This window comes from Vulpes lagopus, chromosome 3 (assembly GCF_018345385.1).
Source record: "Vulpes lagopus strain Blue_001 chromosome 3, ASM1834538v1, whole genome shotgun sequence".
In the NCBI taxonomy this organism is placed as follows: domain Eukaryota; kingdom Metazoa; phylum Chordata; class Mammalia; order Carnivora; family Canidae; genus Vulpes; species Vulpes lagopus.
In genome coordinates, this window is record NC_054826.1 from 102,287,997 (window position 1) to 102,315,380 (window position 27,384).

The 27,384-nt window shown below is 45.4% G+C and overlaps 1 protein-coding gene across 1 annotated transcript in view; it reads right to left on the reverse strand.

The window, feature by feature from the left end:
- The window catches only part of SDK1 (sidekick cell adhesion molecule 1), a gene marked incomplete at its 5' end in the record, with an annotated part of 911,733 nt that overhangs the window by 184,615 nt on the left and 699,734 nt on the right, over positions 1 to 27,384 (reverse strand). Inside the window, 3 exons of the mRNA XM_041750102.1 lie at positions 1,600 to 1,781; positions 6,480 to 6,620; positions 7,524 to 7,671. Of these exons, the coding sequence (XP_041606036.1) occupies positions 1,600 to 1,781; positions 6,480 to 6,620; positions 7,524 to 7,671 (471 nt within the window). The remainder of the gene's footprint in view (positions 1 to 1,599; positions 1,782 to 6,479; positions 6,621 to 7,523; positions 7,672 to 27,384) is intronic.

Genomic DNA, 27,384 nt, shown 5'->3' on the forward strand with positions numbered 1-27,384 from the left:
AAGCTAGTTTAAAAACGATGATGCACCACCCAACATACCAACCCACCCTTCTCATGGCCAGCATCAGAGCTGCAGGGAACTCATCAATTCATGGCCCAATCATTGCCCTTTGACTTGGGTCACTGTGGTTGCTGGGGCTCCCCCTCAGCTCACCTGCAAGCCCACTGATAGATTTGGCCTCCTTGTACAGCATTTTGCTCCCATCACTCACTGCTCTCAACCTTTAACGGCTCCCCAGTGCCAATTGAGTCAAAGCCAAATTCTAAGGCTGCAAGCCCTTCCCTGCAAGGTGGAGCTGTACTTCCCTGCACTCTGCATGGGACTCAAACTCACCAGTACTAAAATGAAGCAGTCTGAGTTAACAGCAATAGGGGAGTGTTAATAGCAATATTCATTATTTTAATTATTTCCAAATTTATTGTTATTTTATTAAGTAGATGAATTAAAGCAAACATTAATTGTCCAGGTGCTCAGCTGCCTCCATTTTTCTGTGAGTAATCAAGCCTCATGTGCAGATGAGTGGGTCATCCCTGGCTGTCTTGCATTTTAAATATTTCTGCCAGTGAAATATTTCACTATGGAAGCAGAACTGACTGTGCTTCATTTATAAAGGAGGCTTTATGGACTTAGGGATGATGACAGACAGCCAATCGATAAGGGGTGATGATAACAGTATGTAATATCAAGGAACATTAGGTCTCTGGCATGATTTGGGGAGAGAAGTGGGCAGTTAGAAACCTTATCATTTGAAGAAGGTCGAGGCCTGGTGGCAATAAAAATGCCTACGCAAATAAACTCACACCTGTGAGTCAGAAGAGGCTAAAACTGCTGAATGAAAGAAGTTGTCGATTTTGTGGGGAGATGGCTTCCCTGGACGAGGACCTGGGTGTTGTGGGCACACATAGCTATGCCATGACAGGGCCCATCTATTCCTGTTGATGGTACCAACAGCGAAATGTGTTTGGGGACACCAGCTCTCCCTGTGGCTGAGACCCGGGTCCTCCAGAACACAGAGGGGGATCGGTCTTCAAATGATGAGGTTGGGTCATAACACAGAAGGTGTAGGCCTCACTGGCTTTAGGACTGCTTGGTCATTTTTGGAGCGGGTGGTGAGTGCGGGGACAGGTTTTTTACTGATTTAGTAAATTGTTTGGCTTGTGTAACTGAAAAAGAAAACCAAAAAAAAAAAAAAAAAAAGTACCAAGTTGCAAAATCCTTTACCAATAATCATAGTGCATTACTAAAGACAAAATTCCAAATAACCATTCTCTTTGAAAAACATTCATAGTATCCTCGGGACTTCTGATGGAATATACCATCATTCCATTCAGAAGCAGGTAGTCGCACAGATCTTTTCGAGTAGACAGTTCCTGGCCTTAGTACCCAGAAGAAAGCAGATAGAATGTTCTCTGTGTCCCTTCCACAGTATTGCCATAGTTTAGGGACAGAGAGATTGAGTTACATAGTTGATGAGTTTCCTTCTAATTATTCCCTAGAGGCTCGAGCTCTTTGATTTTTATTTCTTATATGCTCTAGTCAAATGTAGTGTGTCCTACTCCCCAGCAAAGATCGGCCAACATGGCAGGAAGGCAAACTCACCTCCTTGTAGGGTGTACTCGGTCACGGCCCTGCTGAAGACGCCCAGGCCTGCCCCGTTGTAGGCTGCCACCTGGATTTCATACTGCGTCCAGATGATCAGCTCTGTCACCAGGCAGTAGTTGACTTCTGGGCTGGTGATGTTGCGCTGCTGGTGCTCTCCTGGCAGGCCAGCTAGGCGGTACCTGCAACAGAGCATGGAGAAATAGTTGGAATCAGGGATTGGGCGTACCCACAGTTACACTGCATGGTCAGAGGGAAAGGAAGTGAACACACAGGAGTGAAGCTAGAGCTCAGCCCCAGACCACATGGCTTCCTAAGCCAACCATTCCAAAGAGGTGTCATTGAATCTCACAGAGATTATAAGCTGTGAGATTACACAGTTTATTATTATCTCTGTGAGAATATCACAGAGATTATAAGATGTGGCAAAATGGAACTGACATCTCAACAGTGTAATGGTTAAGGAGAAAGGATAGGTTTTTAAGTGTAGCTATCCAGGGAGCACAGTGACTTAGTACCAAAAATCCCAGACATGATTTCTGCCTGGGTGTTGCCATAAATGACAACTTGGGAGCACACTTTTTTCCTGTGGCTCTGAAATGTGGGGAGAAGCAGAAAAGCTGTAGTCTCCTTCCTCTTGGCCTCCTCTTCCATCTGGGGATTCTAGATTTGTTCACACAAGTCTCAGAACCAAAATGAGTGGCTCTACGTGGTGTCCCCACCTCTAAAATACTGGTCCAGTGCTAAGTAGGCCAAGCTGCTCTTTAGGGGATCTTTGCAGACAAAATGGGTGAAGGGGTCAACTGTATGGTGACAGGCAGTGGCCAGACTTGGCATGGCAATCACTTTGCAGTGTAACAAAGTGGAATTATTATGGTGTACACCTGACACACAGTGTTATATGCCAATTTTACTTCGATGTAAAAAAGGAAACATGTAGAATAAACAATCCCCTCTCCCCACAAAAGACATAAGTTTAAAGTTGTATTTATTTTAAAAGTGATGTACAGGACTCTAGACCGAGAAAATGTATAATTTAAGAAATTGCCATGTGCACTACAAAAGGACTTTTGCAGCACTATTTGGGATAGCAAATGGTTTTTCTGATTTTGTTGTTAGAAGTGAATTGGTTTCTCAGGACAGGGCAAGGGGTATGTGCTGGGAGTAACTGCCTTGGTTATCATGGAGCTTCAAAAGCACCCAAATCCTGGCCATGAAGTGGCTCTTGCCCTGGGAAGTGGCTTTGGGAAGACGTGGCTTTGTCTGATGAGCGGGGAGGAGTGGAAATGGGGGGAACCCTGAGTGAGGGGACTCTTGACAGCGGGTGGGGGTAGGGATCCCCACTGACACTGAGCAGCACCGCGGGCTGCAGAGTCTGGCCCATCCCAGGTGGGGCCTCCAGCACAAAGGTGAAGGCGAGCATGGCTGCTGCCATTAGGAGAAAGAAGGAACCCCTAAACTCAGGCCTTCCAATGGAAAACAGCTCTCTGAAGAGAATGACAGCTGAAAATATGGTATGGAAGCACGGAGAAGGCAATAAAAGGTTCTTCACAAAAATCCAGATTTTCTGAGGGCAGTCTTTCACCTCCTCTTGCTACAGACCGTTTGTACAGGTGAGGTCTGTGTGGTGGGAGAAACACATGATCAGGAGCGGGCAGCATGGAACAGCAGGCAGGTCCCAGGCCTCCTCATATCTCCTGCCTCAAGGTGGTAGCAGCTTGCCCGGTGAGGGGTGTGGGGGAAGGACATGCTCCTCTTTGGCAAAAACGCAAGCTAATGCCTCATACCGCTTTGTTGCTTCATATTCCATCCACTGCTTACACCTACTGAACTGACATTCCTTTACTGAACGGCCTGCACCAAGCAAGTGTGGGTGCACTTCCTAGCAGCGGTTCAGCTTGTTTATACGACATCATGGTTTTCAAGGCAGCAGCCCACAGGGAGAGAGGCCTCTCATCGAATAACTCACATGGCAGATATTCCCACTTAAATTCCCCGTCTGCAAAATAAATGGCACTGCAACAATGAGACAGCCATTTGGAAGAAGGCAAGGATCGGCCCCACTCCCACAGGGGCACCAAGGTTATCTGCATATGAATGGCACCCAAGACCACTTAGGACCAATATGGTACATACTGGGCAAGATCGCTTACGAAGAGCTCATTAGTGTGGACTCATCACTACCCAGTACACATTCCAAGGAAAAGCAGAGAAGTTGGCTTCAAAAAGCTTAGGTTGGGAAGAAGACTGATGAACTAGGTGGCCTCCAGTAAAGCTTTAATTTCTCTGAGCCTTGGTTTTTAACTCTCCAAAACGACAGAATCATAATGGCCTTTCACAGGATTGTCACAAGAATAAAATCAAACATTGGGTGCCAAAGAGATGTGACCGTGTAAAGCACCCTGTAAATATTTATGGTTTGAAAACACATCTCATCTAGGAAGTATGCTAAGTGAAGAAACTAAGCCTGCATGAGCCGTATCCTTTCCTAGACCTCCATTCATACGATCATGCAAAACAAACCCTGGGATTCGTGTCTTGGAAACAGGCTGCCCTCCTTTCTGTAGCAGGCAGGCTGGTCCACTCTGACCCATGGCTCAGGGTGCTTTTGTAATATTCACAGGATGTCTGGGAAGGTCACAATTAATAATGAAAGTGCAGGGCATTGTCCTCTGACTGGTAGGATATGTTGCCCGGGAGACTGTCTTAGACAGAACAAGATGATTTTTTTATATGGAAATAAACAGGAGAATGTTTTTAAAGGACATAACCCCTATGCTCCTCTCAAAGAAGCACCCTGCCCATTATTATAAATATTTTATGACTGTGCACACATCCTAACTACTTCTTATGGCTGGAGCCACGATGATGATTTATTTCCATTTTGTTCTTCCATGGATTCTGCTGTACATCTGACACAGAGGCTTGTGCCCTGGAGGATACACACTTACAAACAGTGCTGATTTGCAGGCTGGAGGATTATTTGGAAATGTTTCCAAGCAAATTCATTTTGGCATGGGTCTTTAATTTCTGAAAACTTTGATATTCACAGGCCTTGGGTTAGTGCACACTCATTTTAGGACTTTCTTGATTTAAAACCCTACATATACAGACACCCTCTTTCCTAGCACTCGACTCTACTGACACCATCACAGAAAATCCTTTTAACAGTGATAATCCCACAAAATAGAGAAATGTGCAGTTCCTGATGGGGCCTTGTATCATCAGAGAGATTTTATTATTAAACTCCTCACCCCGAGCTTGGTTCTGCAGGCTGACTTTTAAAGTCCTTACTTGGAGTCTGGAGCATGAGGAACCTTCTCTGTGTGCTCAAGAAAAGACAAAGGCAGCCGGGATGACAAGTGTGCGTAGGGCTGGGAAGGGAGGGCAAGGAAATTATTTTCATTAGCTAATAAGCTTGCGACAAGAGTGACAAGTGAGGAGGGGCAAGCAGCACACAGGGACAGGAAATCAGGGCCTATGGCAGTGGGAAGCCCCAGCCTGTTTTCTGGAGGCTGAGAACTGCCCTGAGCCCATAAAGGTCAGACCACAGTCTCTTGTTGAAAGCAGAGAGGACACTTGAGGGGCAGAGTGACCAAAGGGGCCCTGAGTGCTCTAGCCACTGTGTACCCCTAGGGATGGCCACATTTAAACCACTTCAGGTGCATAATTAGAGGATAATCCACATGCTTGTGGAAGATCCAAGAATAGCAGTGAAGTGGTTGTGATGGGCTAATATGATGTACACGTGGAAAAAGGTGTGTTAAATGACGAGTAGATGATTATAGCAGTAGATACTGGAAGGAGCAGTCCTCCATATGCAAAGAGAACAGAGCTAAAGAGTTACTTCTATAAAGTTACTTCTATAACTTTTCCCATTTGTCTAAGACATTACATTTAGCTACTTTAAACCTTTGTTAACCCAGTATTTTCTGATCACATGCTCAGAATGGGCATGGGCCAGGCACTGGGAGGAAGATAGTGATGGGACACCCACAGTTCTCACCCCATAAGGCTGGGGAAGGAGACAAAGTGCATGTCGATGAATGAATATGTCCATGGCTATCCCGTCTGTTAGAAGAGATTTCCTAAGTACCCTTTAATATCGCTTTGCTTTTTCCTGTTCACTACTTGTGTCAACAAACCACTGTAATTAACACATGTGGTGAAATTTCAAGAGTAGCAGTAGTTTTGGCAAAACAGATTTCTTCTTTCCAACCCAGTCAAGTTCTTGTAGAGTCCCCACAACATTCTTAGAAGCCCGACTACCTCTTATAAGGCAGAGAAAGCAAACTGGCCATCCTTTGGGCCTTATTTGGCCTTTGATGTGTGATTTTGGCCTGCCCAATGTTTCCAAACGTACTGACTTCATTTCCAACATTTAAAGACTGTGAGGTCACAAGCTAGATTTTTGAAAATTTCTTTGAAACATTAGAAAACCTGGCAATACTGAACAACATAGTAGCTAGCATGGTAACAACTGGTTAATAATGAAATCAACTGCATTATTATTAATTAAAAATTACTCTATTAATAATGCATGCCCCTGGTTTAAAAAAAAAAGGAAACAAAGAAAAGAATTAGAATGAATAGCACACCTTGACACCACCTCATAATATCTCTCTTCATTCTTCTACCACAATGTAACCATTGATACTTACATGGACATGCTATGGTTGGATATGAAGAGGCCACCCCTGCAAGGCTGCCCATGGTCACTTGTTTGCCATAGTCTCTACCACTCCCTAGAATCTGACACTGGCCAGATTCTCTTGATGACTGTTGGGCTCCTAGAGACCTTTGAGTTTGTGACCCCAGCGAAACAGACCCCTGACTCTTTATAATGACAGTCTAAAAATGGCCAAACACAGGTTACTTGCCTGAGGATGTACCCACGCAGCACCCCATTGTGCTCTGTTTCTGGGGGCGGCTGCCACTGGACCATGATGGACTGATTGGTACGCCCACTGGCCACAATATTCTTTGGGGGAGCACTGGGTGGCTCTTCAGGTAACATTAACCTAGAAATAAAACAGGAGGAGAGAAAGAGAGATCAGCACCCGATACAAATGGTCCCCAGTTGCCATCTCTGGCTGAATCTGGGGCCTAATGATTTATCAAAATCAAGCGATAAATAAAGAAAATCACACAGCTGATCAAACTCAAAGGACATGCATGAAATAGGTACAGCAAATCAACATAATAGAGAATCAGTTAAGCCAGCAACAGGAAGACACAGGAGGTGACCTTGTTCTGTCTAGATAACCCACAGCACCCCCAGTCCTAAAGGGATTACAAGCCTGAGTGAGCCAGGCTGCAGGTCCATAGCCTGAGACTCCTTTCAAATTATTTTTTATTTGGCTCTTTCACTATTTCTCATCTCAAACTCCCACATTTTGAAAAAAAGTCCTCTGGATCCCAACTATGCCACAACTCAGGTCCAGTGAATGCTCAGGTCGGTTGGGAGGGCACACTGGAACACCAGGTCACATCTGAACGGGCTTCCCAGCAGCCACCCCAGGGCTGGGGGAGTATGGGGACCGCACAGAAGGCATTGAACCCTGCTCGGTGTTTGCCTGTCAGGATGGTGGCACCAGCTCCCATCCTGCTGGCAGTCAGGGTGGAGAGAGGGCATGAAAACACTGTCAGCTCCTCATTTCATGTGTACAGGGGGCTCTGCTCTCAGGAACACTTGGTGTCAGCACAGACTTCCCTCAGAGCAATTAAGGAAGACCCAGCTAGCCCAACACATGAGCGACTGTGTTTCTCTCTTCATTACAGCCTTTCCTGCACACAATTCTGCCCATATCCAAGGGATGGAGGTTGATTACTTCGATCAACCTCCTCCTCCTGACTGGATGCATGGTTTTGCTTTCAGGCCCATGCTCCCCCTCATCAGTGCCGAGGGCTACACCATCACACACCTGCTTGTCTCTGCGCTGTACTGGCCCCTGCCCACTTGATTCACAGCACACACCCTGAATTGATAGGTGCGAGCTGGAGTCAGTCCACGCACGGTGACGCCTGTCATCTCAGGGCTGACATTTGACAGATGTACTTTCCATGGAGAGTCTGAAAGAATGAGTAAAACGAATTCAGAATCATATCAGCACATGTCTGAATGACAATAAGGGAATGCAAAATACATTCCCATAGGTTCTCTCTTTGGTTTTCCTGGGCACATGGAGCGGTTGTCCCCATTTAACAGACGTGGAAACCAAGACTCGTGGCCACGTGGCTAGCGCTCGGTAGCCCCTGGGCCTGCCTTTAAACTTGGGCGTCCACCTCAAGTTCAGTGTACCTCCTGTCATCCTCATGCTGCTGTCAGCAAGTAAAGGAACTGTTCCTTCAACCTGCCTACAATACTTTGAATGGAACCAAAATATTCCTCATTCCCGTGTTCTCTGTCAGCTCACACGGTTAGGCAGATTGCAGATTTGTCTCCCAGAAAAGGATGCCGCACATGTCACCAAATGATAAATAAAAACTATATTCATTAACATTTTAATAAAAGAGGAAATGAGCATGATAAAGACAGATGGGCTGTGCATTTTGCAACCCATCTGCGTGGCGGCCCATTACAGCACCGCACCCCTGAGTGGCTTTGGCTGGAGAGAGACGTAATGAAATTCACAGCTAGTTTAGAATATCTTTGCACCCAGCTTTCCAGCAGGTGTGGAAGAGCGGCTCTGCCAGCCAAATGGGCTCTCGCATGCAAGGCTTCAGAGGATTCTGCTGGGCTCCTACACCTTGGTGGGATTGTTTTTTTTTCCCCAGAGTTTAAACATGCTTTTTGGCCTGATCATTTCATAGAATGATGCCCTGGAATGAACAAGACCTGGCAATGACTTTGTACACCCACAGTCACTTCTCATTTGGAATTGTCATGATGCCTGAACTGCATTTTCAAGTTATCAGTGAAGTGAAATTGGGGGGTTCTTGTGGAAATCAGACTGTCTGTCTCATTCTCTGGACGTGGTGCTAAAATCCCTTTCACCCACATCGGAGATGGTCAGAATGAGGAGATGCATGATTTCCACTATGGCGCTGGGCGATGCTCAGATTGCAGACAGTGCAATGGGCACCCTCCACATACAAAATCACTGCCACTTTGGCAAAAACCTAAAGACCCAACTGAGGATTCACAAGACTGTGCCAGGAGCTCATCAGAAATGCACTCTGCTTCCTTATGAGTCACAAAGATGTAGCCACAAAGTGCTATGAAATGAAATGAGACTCTCAAGAGCAACTCGTATTGGCTATCATACAGAACCGTCTATCACCAAGTTGGAGTTTGTTAGCTGGATTCCTCGACAAAAAGTTATGCTGTTCTGGAGCATGATGCCAGTTGGGCTACAAAGGCTGAATCTTTTTAATTATTTCAAATAAAGCTGCTTCCAAAAATGGCTTTCTGGGAATGCAGTCCTCACCACCAGCTGGGCATTTCAGTGTTCTTGGCTTTTGATTTTCAGTGGTATAAGTAATCTACGGTTGATGAGGATCCCCCCGCTCTTCATGTTTCCTTAAAAGTGCAATGCGTGCATCCCCAATTAACTATGGAAAAACTCACACCAATTTCTCTTTTTGCTCTGGGAGTCTGAGACCCTTCTAGAAGCATCAAATAGCTCATGGCGATTTGGTTTGCTAAGCATGCTCCCCTACAGGAAAGAGCCATTTGTCCACATAGATAATGCAAGAGCCTTCCTTCATATCATGTAACTGGTTGGTGGGGAGCAGTGCTTCTCCCCGCCAAGTCACACTTCATAGAGATGGTTTTCATTCTGAATACAACAGATACAGAGTAGTCACAGTTGGCTACAGCTCTTCCACTTACAGTTGTTAACTTTTGTTTGAGCACGTCTATAAAGGGGAAGCAAGTCAAAACCACAATGAGATCCACATCACGAGCATTGGGATGACTACTATAAAAGAAGCAAGAAAATGGCATGTGTGGGCAAGGATGTAGAGAAGCTGGAGCCCTTTGTGCGCTGTTGGTGGGGATGTGAAATGGTGCAGCCGCTGCAGAAACCAGTATGGAGGCTCCTCAAGAAGCTAAAAATAGAACTACCATATGATTCGACAATTCTACTTCAAAATATATACCCTGAAGAACTGAAAGGAGGGTCTCAAAGAGATATTTGGTATGAACTCATGTTCATAACAGCATTATTCGTAACAACCAAAAGGTGGAAGCACCCCCAGGTGTCCATCAATGGACAGATGGATGAACAAACTGTGGTCCACCCATACAGTGGAATAGTATTCAGCTTTGAAAAAGAAAAAATTGACACTCACACCCACAACAGGGTTAAACCTTGAAAATAAGGCCGTCACAAAAGGACAAGTAGTATAGGATTCCACTTACAGGAGGTCCCTGGAGGAGTCAGACCCACCGACATAGAGCCAGGGGTGGGGGGAACGGGAGGTGGGGAGTCACATGTAGTAGACTCAGGGTTTCAGTTCACCAGATAAGAATTCTGGACTAGTGGCATAATGTGAATATACACCACTTAACTGTACATTTAAAAATGGTTAAGATGGTCCATTTTATGTTATGTGTATATTATCACAATGACACATTTTCTTCAATGGTGACAAACCAGGGAAATAATGTATAGCTTCTGAGACCGTCATTGGTCTGAAGTAAGAGCTGTGTGCTGACCCATCAGTGCAAAGCCTGGCCCATGGTGGGTACCTGTGCTGGAGAGGCCTGTCTGTCTCCCACGGCCCCTCATCCCTTGCTGCCTCCCCACCCTGTTCTGTGCCCTGGAGAGCCTGCCTGGCAGGGCAGGGGCTCTGTCTTCCTCACTACTCAGGGGCCCCGGACTATCTCATTCTTCACCAAGAGGTTGTCACTCTTCTCATGGGGGCAGCGCCACACCACCTCTCCCTCTCTCCCTCTGGGCTTTGCAATTCCCCTTGCCTGCGTGTCCTGAGCCAGCCAGCTACAGCACCTCAACAGTTCTAATTTAAGAGTGCCACTTGCTTCCTGGGGGGACCCTGACTAATGGCAGTGCTTAATAAAACTTACCTTCCGTCCCTCTCTTTCTGCAGGTCTCAGGGTTTGTAAGCGAATGGCTCACCTGCTCAGCCAGGTACAGAGTATATGACTGCAAGGTCAGGACGGTGGCAGAGCCCACAGACGGAGACAGTGAGGGTCAGCATCTGCCGTCGCCTTTCCTGCTTCCAGCGCCCTCCCTCCCAGGTGCTGCCTGGTGGGACTCAGAGTGTGTAACCCGAACAGTGGGATCAGCTGCCCAGTCTGACTTGGCAACAGGGTCTGTTCCTCTGCCCTGGACCTGGGGCTCCATTCAGTCCTCCGGATGCATCCACAGAGCTCTTTATTCATTCTTTTCCCACTCTCTACTAGAAGATAAAAGGTCTGGCCGGAAGAGAGATTAAACCGAAAACTAATACAAATGAACTCGATCCATCTCATGGGCACTCTGATTTGTATTTTTTTTTCTAAAGTGGTTTGGGAAGGATTGGCTCATTCACAAGCCTCTGAACTGCAAGCTTGCTGAGAACTGTTAAAATTTAAATAGCAAGTCTGTTCCTGACAATCTATAAGCAAAATCCCTTTAAAAGATTCTCCTCCTGGTCCTCAGAAAGGAGTTCTACAAGATGCTTGTTGTCAGAGAGGCTGGAATGTGGAAGATTCTTTTGATAAAGGAAACCATCCCATAAAAGTTTCAATAGCTTTTTTCCTCGCCTTCAGAGATGCCTCTTGCTCCTCTGATCTAGAAGCCTAAGGAATTTTAGTCTTCCCCAGTCAGGCTATTAAACAAACTTCTGCTCCACATGGGCATCGCTAATCTTTTGCTCAATTTCAAGTGCCCAGAATCTGGGAGGAGTTAATCACTTCTTCGCTCTGTCTGTTGGTGAAAAGCTGGTGGTTTTCAGTCTTCACAAATGTACTAGAAGATTTTTTTTCAATTAAAAAGAGCCTTACCATATTCTCAATTAAAGGTATCTGAGGAAAGAAAATGCTTTCTCAAAGAAAATTTTAATTGCCAAAAGGACCATAATTATTGACACCTGACATCTGCATGGCAGCACGCAGTTTGGGAGTGCATCCCCATCTGTAACCACAGGAATCTTCTTGGGGAAGAGGTATTATCTCCTTTCTTATGATGAGGAAACCAAGACTCAGGGATGTGTAAATAACATCCTCCAAACCTTCCAGGCTGCCACTTCCCAGACTCTGGGACAGATCGAACATCACTAAAAAGCAGAGCAGCTGGGCCTCCAGTGTCTCCTTGTGAGATGCAGTGGGAAGTACCCAGCAACATCCAGCCACCACTGACATTAGCACACATTTTCTCTCTCTCTCTCTCTCTCTCTCTCTCTCTCACACACACACACACACACACACACACACGTGATCCAAGGAATCACACAAAAACCAAAGCTGAATGCAAATTCATTCTGTTCTCTTGGCAATTAAAAAGAGAGATGGAACAGATTAAATGACACCAGGAGGAAAGAGTTGGCTTGGGACATCCTGCAGGACAGATGTCCTGGCCTCTGCACCAGACAAGAGCAGGGGACAGAGAGGTGGGGCTCTTGTCGATGAAGAGACAGAACCACCAAAGCGATGGATAGACCTTGTTTGGATCTGGATTCAAAAGTATCATCCATGAAAGGTCAATTTTTAAAAAGGCATTTGAAGATGACACAAAGAAATAGAAAGACATTCTATGCTCATGGATTGAGAGAAAAAATATTATTAAAATGTCTCTATGACCCAAAGCAATCTACACATTTAATGCAATTCCTATCAAAATACCAACAGCATTTTTCACAGAGCTGGAAAAAACATTCCTAAAATATGTATGGAACCACAAAAGACCCTGAATAATCAAAGTAATCCTGAAAAAGCAAAGCAAAGCTGGAGGCATCACAATTCCAGACTTTAAGATATATGACAAAGCCATAGTGATCAAGACAGTATGGTACTGGCACAAAAACAGACACATAGATCAATGGAGCAGAATAGAGAACCTAGAAATGGACCCACAACTATATGGTCAACTAATCTTCAACAAAGCAGGAAAGAGTATCCAATGGGAAAAAGATTAAGGTCCTTAAAAATGGATTAAGAGCCTAAATGTGAGATAAGAAACCATTAAAATCCTAGGGGAGAACATCGGCAGTAACCTCTTCAATATCCACTGTCGCGACTCCTTTCTAGATATGTCTCCTGAGGCGAGGGAAACAAAAGCAAAAATAAACTATTGGGACTTCATCAAAATAAAGAGCTTCTGTACAGTGAAGGAAATAATCAACTAAACTAAAAGACAACCTATGGAATGGGAGAAGATATTTGTAAATGACATATCTGATAAAGGGCTAGTATCCAAAATATGTAAAGAACTTATAAAACTCATCACCCCATAAAAGTTAAAAAATTGGCAGAAGACATGAATAGATATTTTTCCAAAGAAGACATCCAGAGGGCCAATAGACATATGAAAAGGTGCTCAACATCACTCATCATCAGGGAAATGCAAATCAAAATTGCAATGCAAATCAAAATTGGAATCTCACACCTGTCAGAATGGCTAAAATTAACAACACAAGAAATAACAGGTGCTGGCGAGGATGCAAAGAAAGGGGAACCCTCTTGCACTGCTGGTGGGAATGCAAGCTGATGCAGCCACTGTGGAAAACAGTATGAACATTCCTCAAAAAGTTAAAAATAGAAATACCCTATGATCTAGTAATTGTACTGCTAGGGATTTACTCAAAGGATACAGAAATACAGTTTCAAAGGGGACATGCACTCTGATGTTTACAGCAGCATTATCTACAATAGCCAAATTATGGAAGCAGCCCAAGTGTGTATCAACCGATGAATGGATAAACAAGAAGTGGTCTATATATACAATGGAATTTTGTTCAGCCATAAAAATGAATGAAATCTTGCCATTTGCAACAAGACAGATGGAACTAGAGAGGATAATGCTGAGTGAAATAAGGCAGAAAAAGACAAATACCGTATGATTTCATTTATATGTGGAATTTAAGAAACAAAACAAATGATCATGGGTTGGGGGAGAGAAAAACTAAGAAACACTCTTAACTATAGAGAACACATTGAGGACTGCTGGAGGGGAGTTGGGTGGGGAGGAAGGGTGAACTGGGTGATGGGCAGTAAGGAGGGCACTTGTCCTGATGAGCACCAGGTGCCACATGTAAGTGATAAATCACTAAATTCCACACCCACAATTAACATTACACTGTATGTAAACTAACCAGAATTTAAATAAACACATTTTATTTTTATTTTTTTTATTTTTATTTTTTTATTTATGATAGTCACAGAGAGAGAGAGAGAAAGAGGCAGAGACACAGGCAGAGGGAGAAGCAGGCTCCATGCACCGGGAGCCCGATGTGGGATTCGATCCCGGGTCTCCAGGATCGCGCCCTGGGCCAAAGGCAGGCGCCAAACCGCTGCGCCACCCAGGGATCCCCAAATAAACACATTTTTAAAAAGCAGTTAGGGACATTTAATTTTGTTGCATGTGATGTCATTACTTGAGCTATTTACTGAATCATTTATGGTTGAAATGATATAATGTCTGGGATTTCCTTAAAAATACCCTAGCAAAACAAAGCAAAACACAGGTCGGGACTTGATGAAACAAATATGGTAATATGTTAATGGTACTGAAAGTGAGCACAAGAATACCCTGTACCTTTGTGATGTATAGCACTTTTCATAACAAAAAGTTTCTAGAAAGGGACTGTTTTATCACAACATTGCCAGCATTGAGCGTCGTGACCATCTTAAATCCTGTTTGGCAGATGAAATATGCGATTTCACTGATGCTTTGCCTTGTATTTTTTTATATTAATGAGAATGAACATTCTTGCATTAAAACAACTTCCCTAGGTTACAGAGCAAGTTAAGTGAAAGAATTAAGATGCACATTTATTTTTTCCCCTAATTCTGATTCTACTGCTGTTTTGGCTACAAGTGTTTGCATACTGTAGCTCCTAAAATATAAGTTGTAAGTTATAATAATAATATACATAATGAATACCACCCATTTAAATAGCCACCCACAAGATAAACTCCATTAAATCAATTTTACTCACTGTTAGATGCTTTGCACCTAGAAGAATGAATGACATACAGCAGGAGCTCAAAAAATAGTTGTTCAGTGAAAGTACCTGCCATGTCCTGGGCACTTGGGGTGACTTTATAAGTACACAATTAACCTTCACAATAACCTTGTGGCAGGTATGATTATCCTCATGTTCATATGAGCAAAGGAGGTTCAGAGGGATGAATCAGAGATTCTGGTCTGATCTTTCCACCTTGGTAGACACCCCCAGATAAAGGCAACTTTGTTCTTTGGACTCATTACTGGTCATAGTTAGTATTCAAGCTTGCAAGGCAAGGGCATAGTCACAAGATGACCCAGAAGCAGAGCAATGCTCTTGGCCCATCTTTCAAGGGTTTCAGCCATGCCACATTTGTGAGAGGCTCTTCTTCCCCACACTGGGCTGTTTAGACACTGAATGTTAGTTCTCTGGGCTTCTTAGAAAGATACCGCAGACTTGAGATGGGTGAGAATCTAGCCCTGGGCACAAATTAAGTTGCTCTTCCCAACAGTTAAAAGGCCTCTCCAGTATCAACAGTGATAAGGATGCTGATGGCACCACCCCCCCACCCACCCATATGAAGGGACAGGGGGTGGCACCACCTTAGCGCTCTTTCAGAACTCCAGAAAGCTGGTTTAATCATCATAAAAATATCCTCAAATCCCAACCTAGTGACGTCCTACAGAGTACCTGAGCAGCATACCTCAAAACTGTTAAAGTCATCAAAAACAGGGAAAGGTTGAGAAACTTCCCTGCCAAGAGGAGCCCTAAGGAGACACGATGGCTAATGAGGTGTGGTGTCCTGGATGGGATCCTGGGGCAGAACAAAGACATTTATGAAAAACTGAGGGAATTCAAAGAAAGCATGAACTGTAGTTAATAATAAAATGTCAACATTGGTTCATTAATTGTGACAAATGTACCCATGGGTGCAAAATGTTCATAATTGGGGAAACTAGGTGAAAGGCTTTTGGAAATTCCCTATCTTCACAATAACCCTGTAAACCTAAAACTGTTCTAAAATCAATCATAAGAGAAGAAAAGGTCCATCAGGAAGGGGATCAGGAAGGGAGTGGATCAGGAAGGGAGGGACAAGCTGTGACAAGCAGAGTGCGACCCACCCTGGAAGGCCCCTGTGCTCTGCAGAGGGAGAGAATGAGGCTGGGTATGTGACTCACACAGGTAGGCACGGACAGCAGACTCATAGCTGCCGTGGGGCAGATACGATGGTCACAGTGCTCAAATAGGATGTCACCAGCACTGTGACCCTTCCTGACGCTGGAGCCTGGACAATGGGATGTCCCAGATGCAGCTCACTTGTAGCTCTTGGTGTTTGGGGGCCTGCTGTCTTGGGATGGAGTGACAGCCAGGTACTGTGTCCTCCACAGCTGTAAACAGTAGTCACCAGGTGCCCATATGGTAGGAGTCTAGCAGCAGCTCTGGAAGGAGGGACAGAGGGACCTTGAGCTCTCAGCCTGCATCTGCCCTTGCCCTAAGGCCTAGCAGAGGCCCTTCCGCTTCTGAATACTTTAACAAGACTTCCAAAACTACATAAGCCATCCAAAATCTGAGTCCACCCACAGAACCATATGCCCACAAAGTAATGTGAGAAGGTAAAAAAATATATATGTAATATTATATATAATTACATATAAATTTTATAGACACATATTATTTATATATCTATAAAACACATCACAAGATACATATTCATTAACAAAAACTTGGAAAATAGAACATGAGAAAAAGTGAAACAAAACAGGCATAGATGCATTCCCCGTTTTTTTTCAAACCATTTTCATGCTTTTTCAAGTGGTTTGTGCTATTACTTTCAAGCTTTTCAGAGACCACTCCGGCCTCCATTTCAGCATCCAGCTCACTGAGTTACTGAAATTAATTTGGTGGGATGATCACCGTTTGCTTCTCTACATTCAAGTATCCTAAAGTTCCTGTCATCATGTGAACCGAGAAACGTGGTTTTAAGGGCTGGACAACAAATAACGGGCACGCCCCAACAGCTCAGCTGCTCTGCCTGAGAGTTAATCCCCTCCAAGCCCCTCCATTCAGGCGGGGGCAGGGACTCATAGGCAGGCACAGCCCATGCTAAAGAACAGTTTCTCTCAGCTTATTCAAAGCTCATCTGGATATTAAGAGAAGCACAGATAATAACTAGTTCTGCAAAGGTTAAAGAAAGAAGACTTTTGTAGGGCTCTGGTTAGGAATTGCTATGAGACGAGAGGACTTGAATTTGTAGCAGTGCTGCAGAGTCAGGCGTGGCTGGTAGACGGCACATTTGTAGAATGGGCTGTGCTCACGAAAGGAGACAAAGTCCTCAGGATGGACAGGATGCCACGAAAGCATCATACATATCCAAAATGAGTGAATTGAAGCACAAGTTTGAAAGAATGATGTGACTCAGACCTGCTCGTGGCAACCCTGGGAGAGAAGCCTGAGGTCACAGGAGGGATGGTCATAACCTGCTTGGCATGGGGGAGGCCCACAGAGAGCCACCTGTCAGGGAACTTCCTTGGCCTGGGAGGGGGTAGGTAACAGGTGGCTCTGTCCTACCTGAGACAAAACACCCAGGAGCAGACAGTTTAAGTACAGTTTGACATCCTCCATTTGGGAGGGCTTTCTCTGTTGTAGACTTCTTTGGAGCAATGAGAAAATGTGCAAGGCCAGAGGGAAAAGGCACCAAGTTTGACCTTCAAAGTTAAGAATGAAAGTGCTGAGCATTTGGGAAATAAATGAGCCCCCCTCCCCTCACTGGGGAACACAGCCAAAGCAATGCTGGGAACAGGCTTTGGGACCTTACACTGTTCACATTCAAGGGCCTGGGGCCTCTGAACTGTGGGTAAGACTCCAAATGTGCCTGAGGCTTAGGTCCACAAGGGGACACACACTCCTGGTAATGGGTGGACACTGAGTTGGGGAAGCAGAAGCCACAGAGGTTGGGAACAGGGATTGGATGGATCCAGAAGTGTAGGTGAACTGGGCTGTAGGCAGGAGCCATGTTAGGATGGTGGTGGTGCACCCCATACAACTGGTCAAACCTCAGAGAGCTCGAATTGTGGCTGGCAGGTGACAAAGTAGACACAGGTCGCCCTCTCTGCATAGAAGCTGCCCCAGCCTTATGGAAGACACATCACTGGGGCCACTCTGTATTTCGCACTGAGTGGTCACAGCAGGCAAACTGGTGCAGGGATTTACATCGGCGTGTGGGACAGGCTCTGAGAGAGTCTGCCACGAGGTGAGCACCAGCAAGGGCTGTGGGAGAGACCTCGGGTTCCCTGCATCTCACCTGAGAGCAATGAGCTGAAAGGGAGAGAACCCCCAAGCCCTCCACCTCTGCCCCTTTCTGGGCCTACGGCACAGCAGGATAGCAAAGATGAGTAAGTGTCTGTGACACGCTCCCTCTTCCTGCATGGACTTTAAAATGGGAGCAAATGCCATTAATGTGAAGGTTCAGTATGCAAAAGCCCAGAGAAAAATGAGCTGAGACATAAAATACTTCCTAACAACTCTGAGGCTATTAGTAGATACCTGTGTGAGCTATGTTTCAAAGACAGCATTAAAACGATTTGAAGTATAAAGAACAAAGTCTTTGCAATTTTGGCAAGCAAAACAGCACAAAGCCCGTCAGCCTTTAAGCACATAATAGCAAGTGGGGATGAAGATGTTGAACATATTGTGTAGTGCCAGTCAGGAGCGGCCTTCACACAGGAGCAAATGAGCTCATGGAGAGCAGTGTGCAAGATAGCTGCCTGGCCCTTTCTGAAAAGACTCTGTGGCCACAGAAGAAAGAGCTGAGCCACATGGCTTAGAAATAATCACTGTGAAGGATGAGGCACCCTTCCTGACCCCGCCAAAGATGCTGGGAGGGGGTTTGGGGGAGGCCTTGGGCCCCAGAGGATGCTCCCCCAAAGCTGGTCTTAGCCCAGCAGCTGATAGAAGATACCCAGCTCAAGAAAGCTGTGGCCACTAGAATTTTCTATGCTCCAGGAAAGACACACTTCCTGTAGGAAACTGCCACCTGAACCCCAAAATATCATCTCAGACTCAGCATGCTCCAGCCCAGTGAGCTGATGATCCATCCAGATCAATGCTTGTCAGTGGGTTTGCAGTCTCCAGGCCCAGCCCCTAGTTCCCAGGCCTCCTTCCTTCCAGGGAAATTCAATCACCAATTCAGAATAAGCAGCCTTCCTGCTCTCTTCCATCGCCTATGAACCTCACACCGACAAAGGACAAAGCTGCCTTCACACCAGCGTCAGGTCAGCCTGCCAGTTCAGGTTGTTCTCACGCCACATTGCTCAGAGACCTGGTATGGCTCTTTGAAGAGGAGGACTTTGGTCTAGCATCGCTGGGGCACTCCGTGTGTGTGTGTGTGTGCACATGCATATGTGTGTGTGTGTGTGTGTGTGTGTGCATGCACAGAGAGAGAGGTCTAGTGCTTTTAAAGAAGACACACCTAAAGTGAAAATACACATAGAATTGGATATTAAATGAAAATACAAATAAACAAATCTGAAATCATTAAGGAGGAGAAGACAGAGCCATGTCTTAGCACCTGGGATGACTCAGGTCATCCAGCTAAGCACTCAGTTTAGCTCTGGGTTTCCTGGAGACCAAAGGGAAAAGGGACTGGATGGCAGAGTTTGAAAAGGAAGCTGCTAAATCACTCGGGAGGAACAGGTATTTTCTTGGTGGCAGAGACACCCACCACATGGATCCTCCAGCTGAGACACCTTAAGAGATGCAGAAGACCCAGGCATGTCCTCTCAAACTCACGTTTTTTCTAGCATGTCTTCAGAAAAGAGGAAATGTGGTATTAACTTATGGAAGAGAGTGTTCCTTTCCAAGTGAAGGAAAAATACATTCATTTGGAGTTTGAGACTCAGGAATCTGGTGTCATGATGGTGACCAAGTCCCTTAGCTTGTCACCTCCAAAAGCTGTGTGGAGGGTGGGACCTGGAGCACCTGGGTGGCTCAGTGATTGAGCGTCTGCGTTCGGCTCAGGTCGTGGTCCTAGGGTCCTGGGATGGAGTCCTGCATCGGGCTCCCCACAGGGAGCCTGCTTCTCCCTCTGCCTGTGTCTCTGCCTCTCTCTCTGTATCTCTTACAAATAAGTAAATAAAATCTTTTTTTTAAAAAAAGGAATTTGCCTCAGGGCTGTGGAGCTGAGGATATTCATGTATAGAAGTTGTGAGGTATTGTCAAACAGAATGTTGTTATTTTAGGAATAATTTGCTTAGAAGAAATTTCCTTAAAAATATTTTTTAAATCATAAGAATCTTAAATGGGAAGAATATACTAGGTCTAAAGAACTTGTTTCTAATCAATATCCTGTTCATTTATATGAAGTTCAGAACAGGCTACATGGGGAAAGAGGGCTGTTGAGGGCTTGCCCTTGCAGGAGGAGGACAGGCTGACCTGAGCCACAGAGGAACTTCCCCGTGGGTGGAAACCTTTTGTACCTTGCCTGAGGTATGAGATACATGGTATAAGTGTATTTGTAAAAACTCACTTAAGATCCCTGAATTTCATGATATGCAAATTATATATCACTAAGCAACAAAACCCCGGGATCATATGTAACAGTAAACCCCTAGACATTCCACTGAGATCAGAGGATGAACAAGAGACTCACAACTACACTGATTATTCTTTTAAATTATTCTGACCAACCTGGTAAGATTAAAAAAAAAAAAAAGGAAACAGTAAGTGTTTATTATTTGGAGAAGATAGGATTGTCTACCTCAAAAACTCAAGAGGATTGACTGGAAAGTCATTAGAATAGTAAGAGGATCTAGAAAGTGGCTGGAAAGAAGACAAACACCCGAACATCAGGGCTGTTGCAGTACCCCAACAATGATAAGCTGGCTATAACATGGAATGGATGGAATAGAGAGAAAACCCTACCTACAGTAGGAACAGGATGGAATCTTAGCACAACTTTCACACAAACCTGCAAACTTCCCTATGGGATGTAAACGAAGAGCTAACGAAATGGAGAAGCTGTTATCTTCTGGGTAGAAAGACAGATTCTCCAAGAAGTCTGTTCTCATAAAACTCATCATAGATTTAACATCACTAAAAAGTCAATGGGACTATTATTGAAACCTGACAAAATAATTCCTACTTTTTTTTCAGAACAATAAACAGGTGACAAGAACTAGCAAAATTCTGAAAAGATGAAGGAACTTGTTTTTATCAGCTATTCAAACATGTTTCAGAACTGAAACAGTTAAAATAGAGACCAGGCAGGAAAACAGATGATGAATCAATGGGTCCAAATAGACCCCAGACAGACCTTGATAGAAACAGGTCTTTCAAATGTATAGAAAAGGGAAAAAAAACCCATAAATAAATGGGTTGTTCAATGAATTGTGTTGGGAAAATGACGGTCATTTGGAAAGAATAAAAATCATATGTCAGAATTTTCATATAAATTCTGGATGAATTTCAGTTAAATGTATTAAAATGTAAAGCTTTAAAAACAAGAGGGAAACTTATAATAATGTGAAATCTATGCTTGTGTTGAAACATGCAACCAACATAAAAGTAATGAAAGAAATCACAGAGGAAGATATCAATAGATTTAAGTACATAAAAATCAAATACTTCTGTATGTCAAAAAGTAATGCACAAAAATTAAAAGTAAAAGGCAAAGTGAAAGAATATGTGTCAGAAATGACAGAAGAAACCCTAAGGCTCTGATACAAAACCAGAGGAAAGGAAACTGATAGATCATAGACAGGAAGCACAGAAAGCCAAGGAACTTGGAAAAATGTGTTCAGCAGGACCAGTAATCAGAAATGTGAAGTAAAAAATCTTCTGAATGGAAACTTTCAGTATTTTTTGCAAGCTTGGGAATAGGAAAAATATTCTTAAAAGTTTCCGTCTGGATATTTTCATGTGTTGGTGTCTTGCCTTCACTGTGTCCTAAGGGCCTGATTTGCCTACTGGGTAATTCAGCACTGCTGGGGCAGGAGACTTAGGACAGTGTCCCCTCCCCCACCCCCAACCCAGGGGAGACCTGGAGACTGATGCCCACAGAGAAGGTGACCTGGGACAGCGCACTTCCCCAGAGAAGGGGACTGGGAGACAGTGCCCCAGCCAGAGGGGGAGACCTGAAGACAGTGATCTCCCCAGAGAAGGTGGCCTGGGATAGTGCATCCCCGCACTGGAGTAGGAGACCTGGGACAGCCCCACACACACACCAGGAGGAGACCTGGGACAGCGCCCTCACCCAGAGCAGGAAACCTGGGAACAGTGACCCCTGGAAGGGAAGACAGGGGACAATGCCCCTCCAACACAGAGTGGGACAGCTGGGACAGCACACCCCTCCCCAGAGAAGGTGACCTGGGACAGTGATCCCCCCAGAGAAGGAGACCTGGGACAGTGCACCCTGGAAGGGGAGACAGGGGACCCTGCTTGGAGGAGATGGGGCACAGAGGGGCTGGGACAGGGAGAGAATCCTTAGACAGGTGGAGCCTGGTTGCCTTGGCCCTGGCTGCTTGGTGTTCACAGAGATCCATGAGCAATGCTTTGTTGCTAAAGCTTAACAGGCAAAGCAGTGAGTGGCTGGAGATAAATCTGGAGAAGCAGGTGGCAGGTGGATGATGAATAGCGCTATATACCATGCTAATCAGCCTTGAATCTATTCTTTAAGCAATGAAATCTCTATGGTGGAATTAGGGCTGGCAGTGTGGCTGGAAGATGGGCTGGGGACCAGTCTCCAGGCTGTGTTGAGCCCTACGCTTGGGGAACGACAGAGACCATGAAGGAAGTCTGGGCTCACACCCTGCCCCACTGCGACACCTCCTCTGAGAGGCCTCTGAAGGGTTTCCAGCGGTGGGACGGGGGCTTCACTCAGGCACATGTACATTTGGGGGGCTCCAGTGGATGGCTCAGGGGAGGGCAGACCTGAGAAGGCTAACTGGAAGGACAGGCGCTGTGGGGATAGAGAAGTGTAATGGCTTGGATACACATTTAGGTGGCAGAGCTTACTATTTGTGGGGGCAGGAATGGTGAGGGAGTCAAAATGATGTCTGTGTTTCTAACTTGGAGAAGGAACAACTTCAGGGGAAACGGGATGAATCTATCTTGACTGTTTGAGTTTGCGGAGCCCATGGGACAGCAGGGCAAGAGTGGCTGGGGGACATGAGGTTATATGCATCTGGGGCTAAGGGCTGAGGTCTAGGTGGCAAACATGAAATCAGGGCACGACAGCACATGGGTGACAGGTGAGCTACAGTGGCACAGGGTCATTAGTGGGGTCCCAGATGGGAAGCTCTGGGGACTGAGCAAGTAAAATACAGAATGCCAGCAATTTAGGGGAGGATGGGAAACCAAGTCTCCAGATGAGTCCGATGGAATGGCAGACACAATGGCCCAAGACGTAAGAATAATGGGTAAGAAACAAGAGGCGGTGGGAGTCAAGCCAACAGCTGCTCGGAGGACCATGACTGTTCAGGCACCTGTCCTTCAGGTGATGTTCTGTCTCCGCCGAGAAGTGCAGGCGTTATGGCGGAGAGATGAGGAGACAGCAGTGATCCTTCGGTGAGGCAAAAAGAGCCAGCAGGGAAGGAGAGCTGGCAGACAGAAGGTGGGCAGGCATGAAGTCCCAGAGGACATGGGACAGAGGGGCTGGCTTTCAACTCACAAGGGACCATCCTGATTACTATCTCTCTCTGTGCTTCAAGTAATTTCTAAATTTTTATTAGTGAGCATGCCTAACTTTAATAATAAAAATGACAATTTATCTTTTAATTAAATTCAAATATTTTTAACATGAGATGGCAAAAGCATAACTGTGAACACCCATATTTATTAAGAAAGGCTGATAGAGGAACTAAGCCTGGGTTTTTGCATAAGTGCGGTTGTTACCTGCTTACCGAGAGACCTGCTAAGGTTTAAAAAAGATTCATAGGAAAAAGGAAATCTTTCTAGTTAGTGAAAGACCTCAAGGGTTCGTGTTATCAGTGGAGTAAATGCCTTGGTCTCACATGGAAAGGTTTCAGTTTGATGATTAGATTAAGACAAGGATCGCCTCTCCCAAATATCAGGGTTATCGCACAAGCTCATTCCATGAGTAGATGTGTTTCTAATACCATATGAGGCCAATTCACTCATCTGAAAGGATCCATTTTTTAAAAGTAAAATCATGGCTCTCATCCAAATACAAAATGAACATGTGCTAAAGATTTTAGGTAGATCACTAAATCATGAAGGAACCAGTAAGGTGCTAGGACTATCTCAAGATGGAATTCAAAGAGCACACTCTGAATTTACAGCTAGATGCAAAACTGGGTAATATCTACAGAGTGATAACTGGTTAGTACAAGAACCGCTTATAACCCAGACATTTTTTTTTTTTACAAATTTTTAACATACTTTATTGATTTAGGGGCCTAACAAGGCAGCATTTGGTCGGTTAAGAAAGGCACCTCATTGAAAATAATACATCACAGTGCTGACAAGTGATCCCACTCACAGGATTTGAGGATGGAAAGGACAACCTTTGGATGATGTTGCTTAGGACACTTGCTCTTCTTATTAACAAGGGTCCCTTCCCACATCGTGGATGGAAGATGGCAAGAGCGCAGGGATGCTGAGTGGCTACTGAGAACTGAACCATGAGAACAGATGGACCGGTACACAGTGGTGCGTCATTAAGGAGGGAAACCAGCCCCACTTTCCCCACAACTCCAGGAAACTTGATTAGCTGAGCCACGCCTCCATGAACACACCCCTCCCCCCCAATTTCTTTCCAATGTGGAGACAATCTTTTGATCTCATGGTGCAAGGAACTAGGGCCAGGAGTCAAACTCTCCCTGTTCCAAGCTTTAAGAAGGTCAGGACAACAGTTTGATTTCCTGCATTCTTAGGCTGGCAATCCATGAGGCTCTGAGATAAATACTGAGGTCTTAGGGTATTTGGCTTTAAAAAATATTGTCATCAAACTTGGATTCTTTCGAAACAATACTGCACCTCCCTATTTCTATTTATAGCCTCTAATCAGTTGTTGTTGTTTTTTAAATTAATTTCCCCCTTCTTCTGTGCAAATGCAAATTTATTTGCATTTCTATGGATGAGAATTATTTGCATTACTCTTAAGTTTTGTGCTATCTACAGAGTTGTGAAACAGCTTGAAAGCTGTGAAAAGTGTGGGTCTCTATAGAGGCAGCCAGCCCCAAAGGCTGCTGGATGAGATGCCTGGTAATGTGTGTTTGATCTGTCTCTGAGTCCACTTCAAAGCCTCTCACAGTTTCTTCTGGCAGTCTCCTGCGTTGTTATCATAATAATCTCAAAGAAAGATTATTTTTGATCCAACTCAAGGAGCACTTAAGAGACTGGGCCAAATGCTCTAGCTGTTCACCAGAATTCTCGACCAGTTTACAGGGTCCTTGCTATCAAGGCCACGAGAATCCCTGAGCTCTCTTAACCCAGGAACCCCAGAGTCCCCTTTCCCGTGGACCCTGTGTGCTCTTAGCCCCCAAGACGTGTACCTAGAAGCAGGCTGTGGACATGGCTGCCCTCTTTGGGCCCCAGCTCAGCAAGGAGAACTATCAAACTCCAGAGAGGCGATCCTCAGATGCCTGAGAGGCCCAATGTGCTTTCTGCAGAGAGTTCTGACTCCAGGCAAGAGCACAAAGGCTCAAATGAAACTCCAGAGCTCTGCTTCATAAAAGCTCTGGAGAGGCCCTCTAGTGATGTCTGGCATGTGGCAAGGGCAGGTGTTGCAAAGAACCATACCAGTTTGGCCCCTGCAGGAGCCATGGCCTCAGGAGAATGGCATCCTCATCAGCCCGCCAGGAGAAGCTGGCTGCAGAAAGTGTCCGGAGCAGCCGGATCGATGGACTGCTGAATGGAGTTATTCAGAATTATCCACTTGCATAGTACAGAGTGTAGGCCAAATATTTCCATTTTAGTGTATTGCTGCTAAGCTGTTCTTTCTGACCATAATTAGCTAGTGGGTTCAGCTGTTTCTTAAGGGCACTGCTTCCTAATAAAAATAAAAACCAGATCCTTGGCCTGGGGGACAGCGCTGGTCTTCCCGTTTGCTGCAGCAGGAAGACAGGCAACCATGTGACTGGCAGTGGTATGAACTATTTCAGGAAAGCCCACAGACTTATTTTGCATAGTAGAAATCAGAATCATCCCAGAGATAACCATCTTACCACTCTGGCTTCTTCGTGTAATAATAATACTTTGAGCAACAGTAATAATAATAATAGTGTAGAATACTTTAGAGTAGTCTACACTATTCCACATCACAGTCTCTGAAGGAAAAACAGATGGGAGTCTGAGCCAGCTCCAGAAAGGTCCAGTGGAGAGAGCCAAAGGCTAATGAGGGACTTATGATGTTCTTAGAGCCTTTCGAAGTGACGTGAAGCCACTGAACCCCACAGAGTCAACCTGTGCATGCCAGGCTCTCCGCTGGCTGTCACAGATACAAAGAGAACTTGGGCCCGGCCTGCCCTTACGGGGGTCATAGTCTTGCCGGGAGACACACACACAGACCAGGAACTATTATACAGTACCAAATACTCCAGGAGAAATATATCTAGGGGTGTAGGGACCCCGAGGAGAGAAGGACAAAGCCTGCCTGGGCATGATGGGGTTCTGAGTCAAGAAGAGATACGGAGGAGAGCCATAGTTAGCTGTGGCACGAAGAGCAAGAGAGATTCTCCCCAGGCAGACACTCCTATAGCACTGGGCAATGTCCTGGCCCCACTCCCCTCTTGTCCCTGTAGAAGCTGGCTGCTCTCTCCACACCTCCATGTTTATGCTTTGGGGCTTTGCTGATGCTGCTGCCCCCTCTGCCTGGCCCAAGTCTTGGGGCCTGTCCACTCTGAGGGCTCTGTGATTCACCTCCCAGCCGGTCCCTCTCCTACCATGCTCCCACAGCAGTGACACAGAGCTCAGCGGGAGCTCGTTATGTGGCCCCATGTAGAGATGAGCCTGACCTTCCCCTTGCTGTTAATGCCTGGAGAGCAGTCACCTCAGCTCTGCATCCAGCACTGAGAAGAGCACCTGGGGGAAGCAGATACCCAGCCGGAATTTAGTGTTGAGTGAATGAATGCATGGGTAGGACACATAGAAAGCCTGTGTCCTACTCGGGCAAGATGTCTGACTGGAAGAACTTATCACCCATGCAATCTGTTGAGAAAATGGTGGGTATGGTGTGTTCAAACAATGTCTTCTTTTCATAAACCAAGGGTGGTAGAGCACTTGTCATTTGGGAGAGGGTCTAAGACTATAGCCTGAGTCCATCCCAAAGGTGCTCTTCCAGGGAGATCCATTTCAGCTCATTTGCTGAGTGCCTACCTGGTGTCAGGACCAAGGACACAGAGATGAGGGAAACCTGGTCCTGGTCTCAAGGACATGGACACCCAGCGGGACTCATGTTTGTCTGAATTTGAATGGCTAGAGTTCTGTTCATGTGTCACTGTCTTCACACAGACCATCAAGCCCTACATTTCTTACAGGCCGCATGACCATGAGATCCTCAGGAAATCCTTATTTTCTCAGAAAGGTTATTTTAATAAATAACACCAATGCCTTCCCACTTTGACCAGAGCCGTTGGGCTGAAGAGATGATGGACGGCGGCACACAGACCAGTTTCCATTCATACCCCTGCCCCACAATTTGGGGAAAGGGACCAG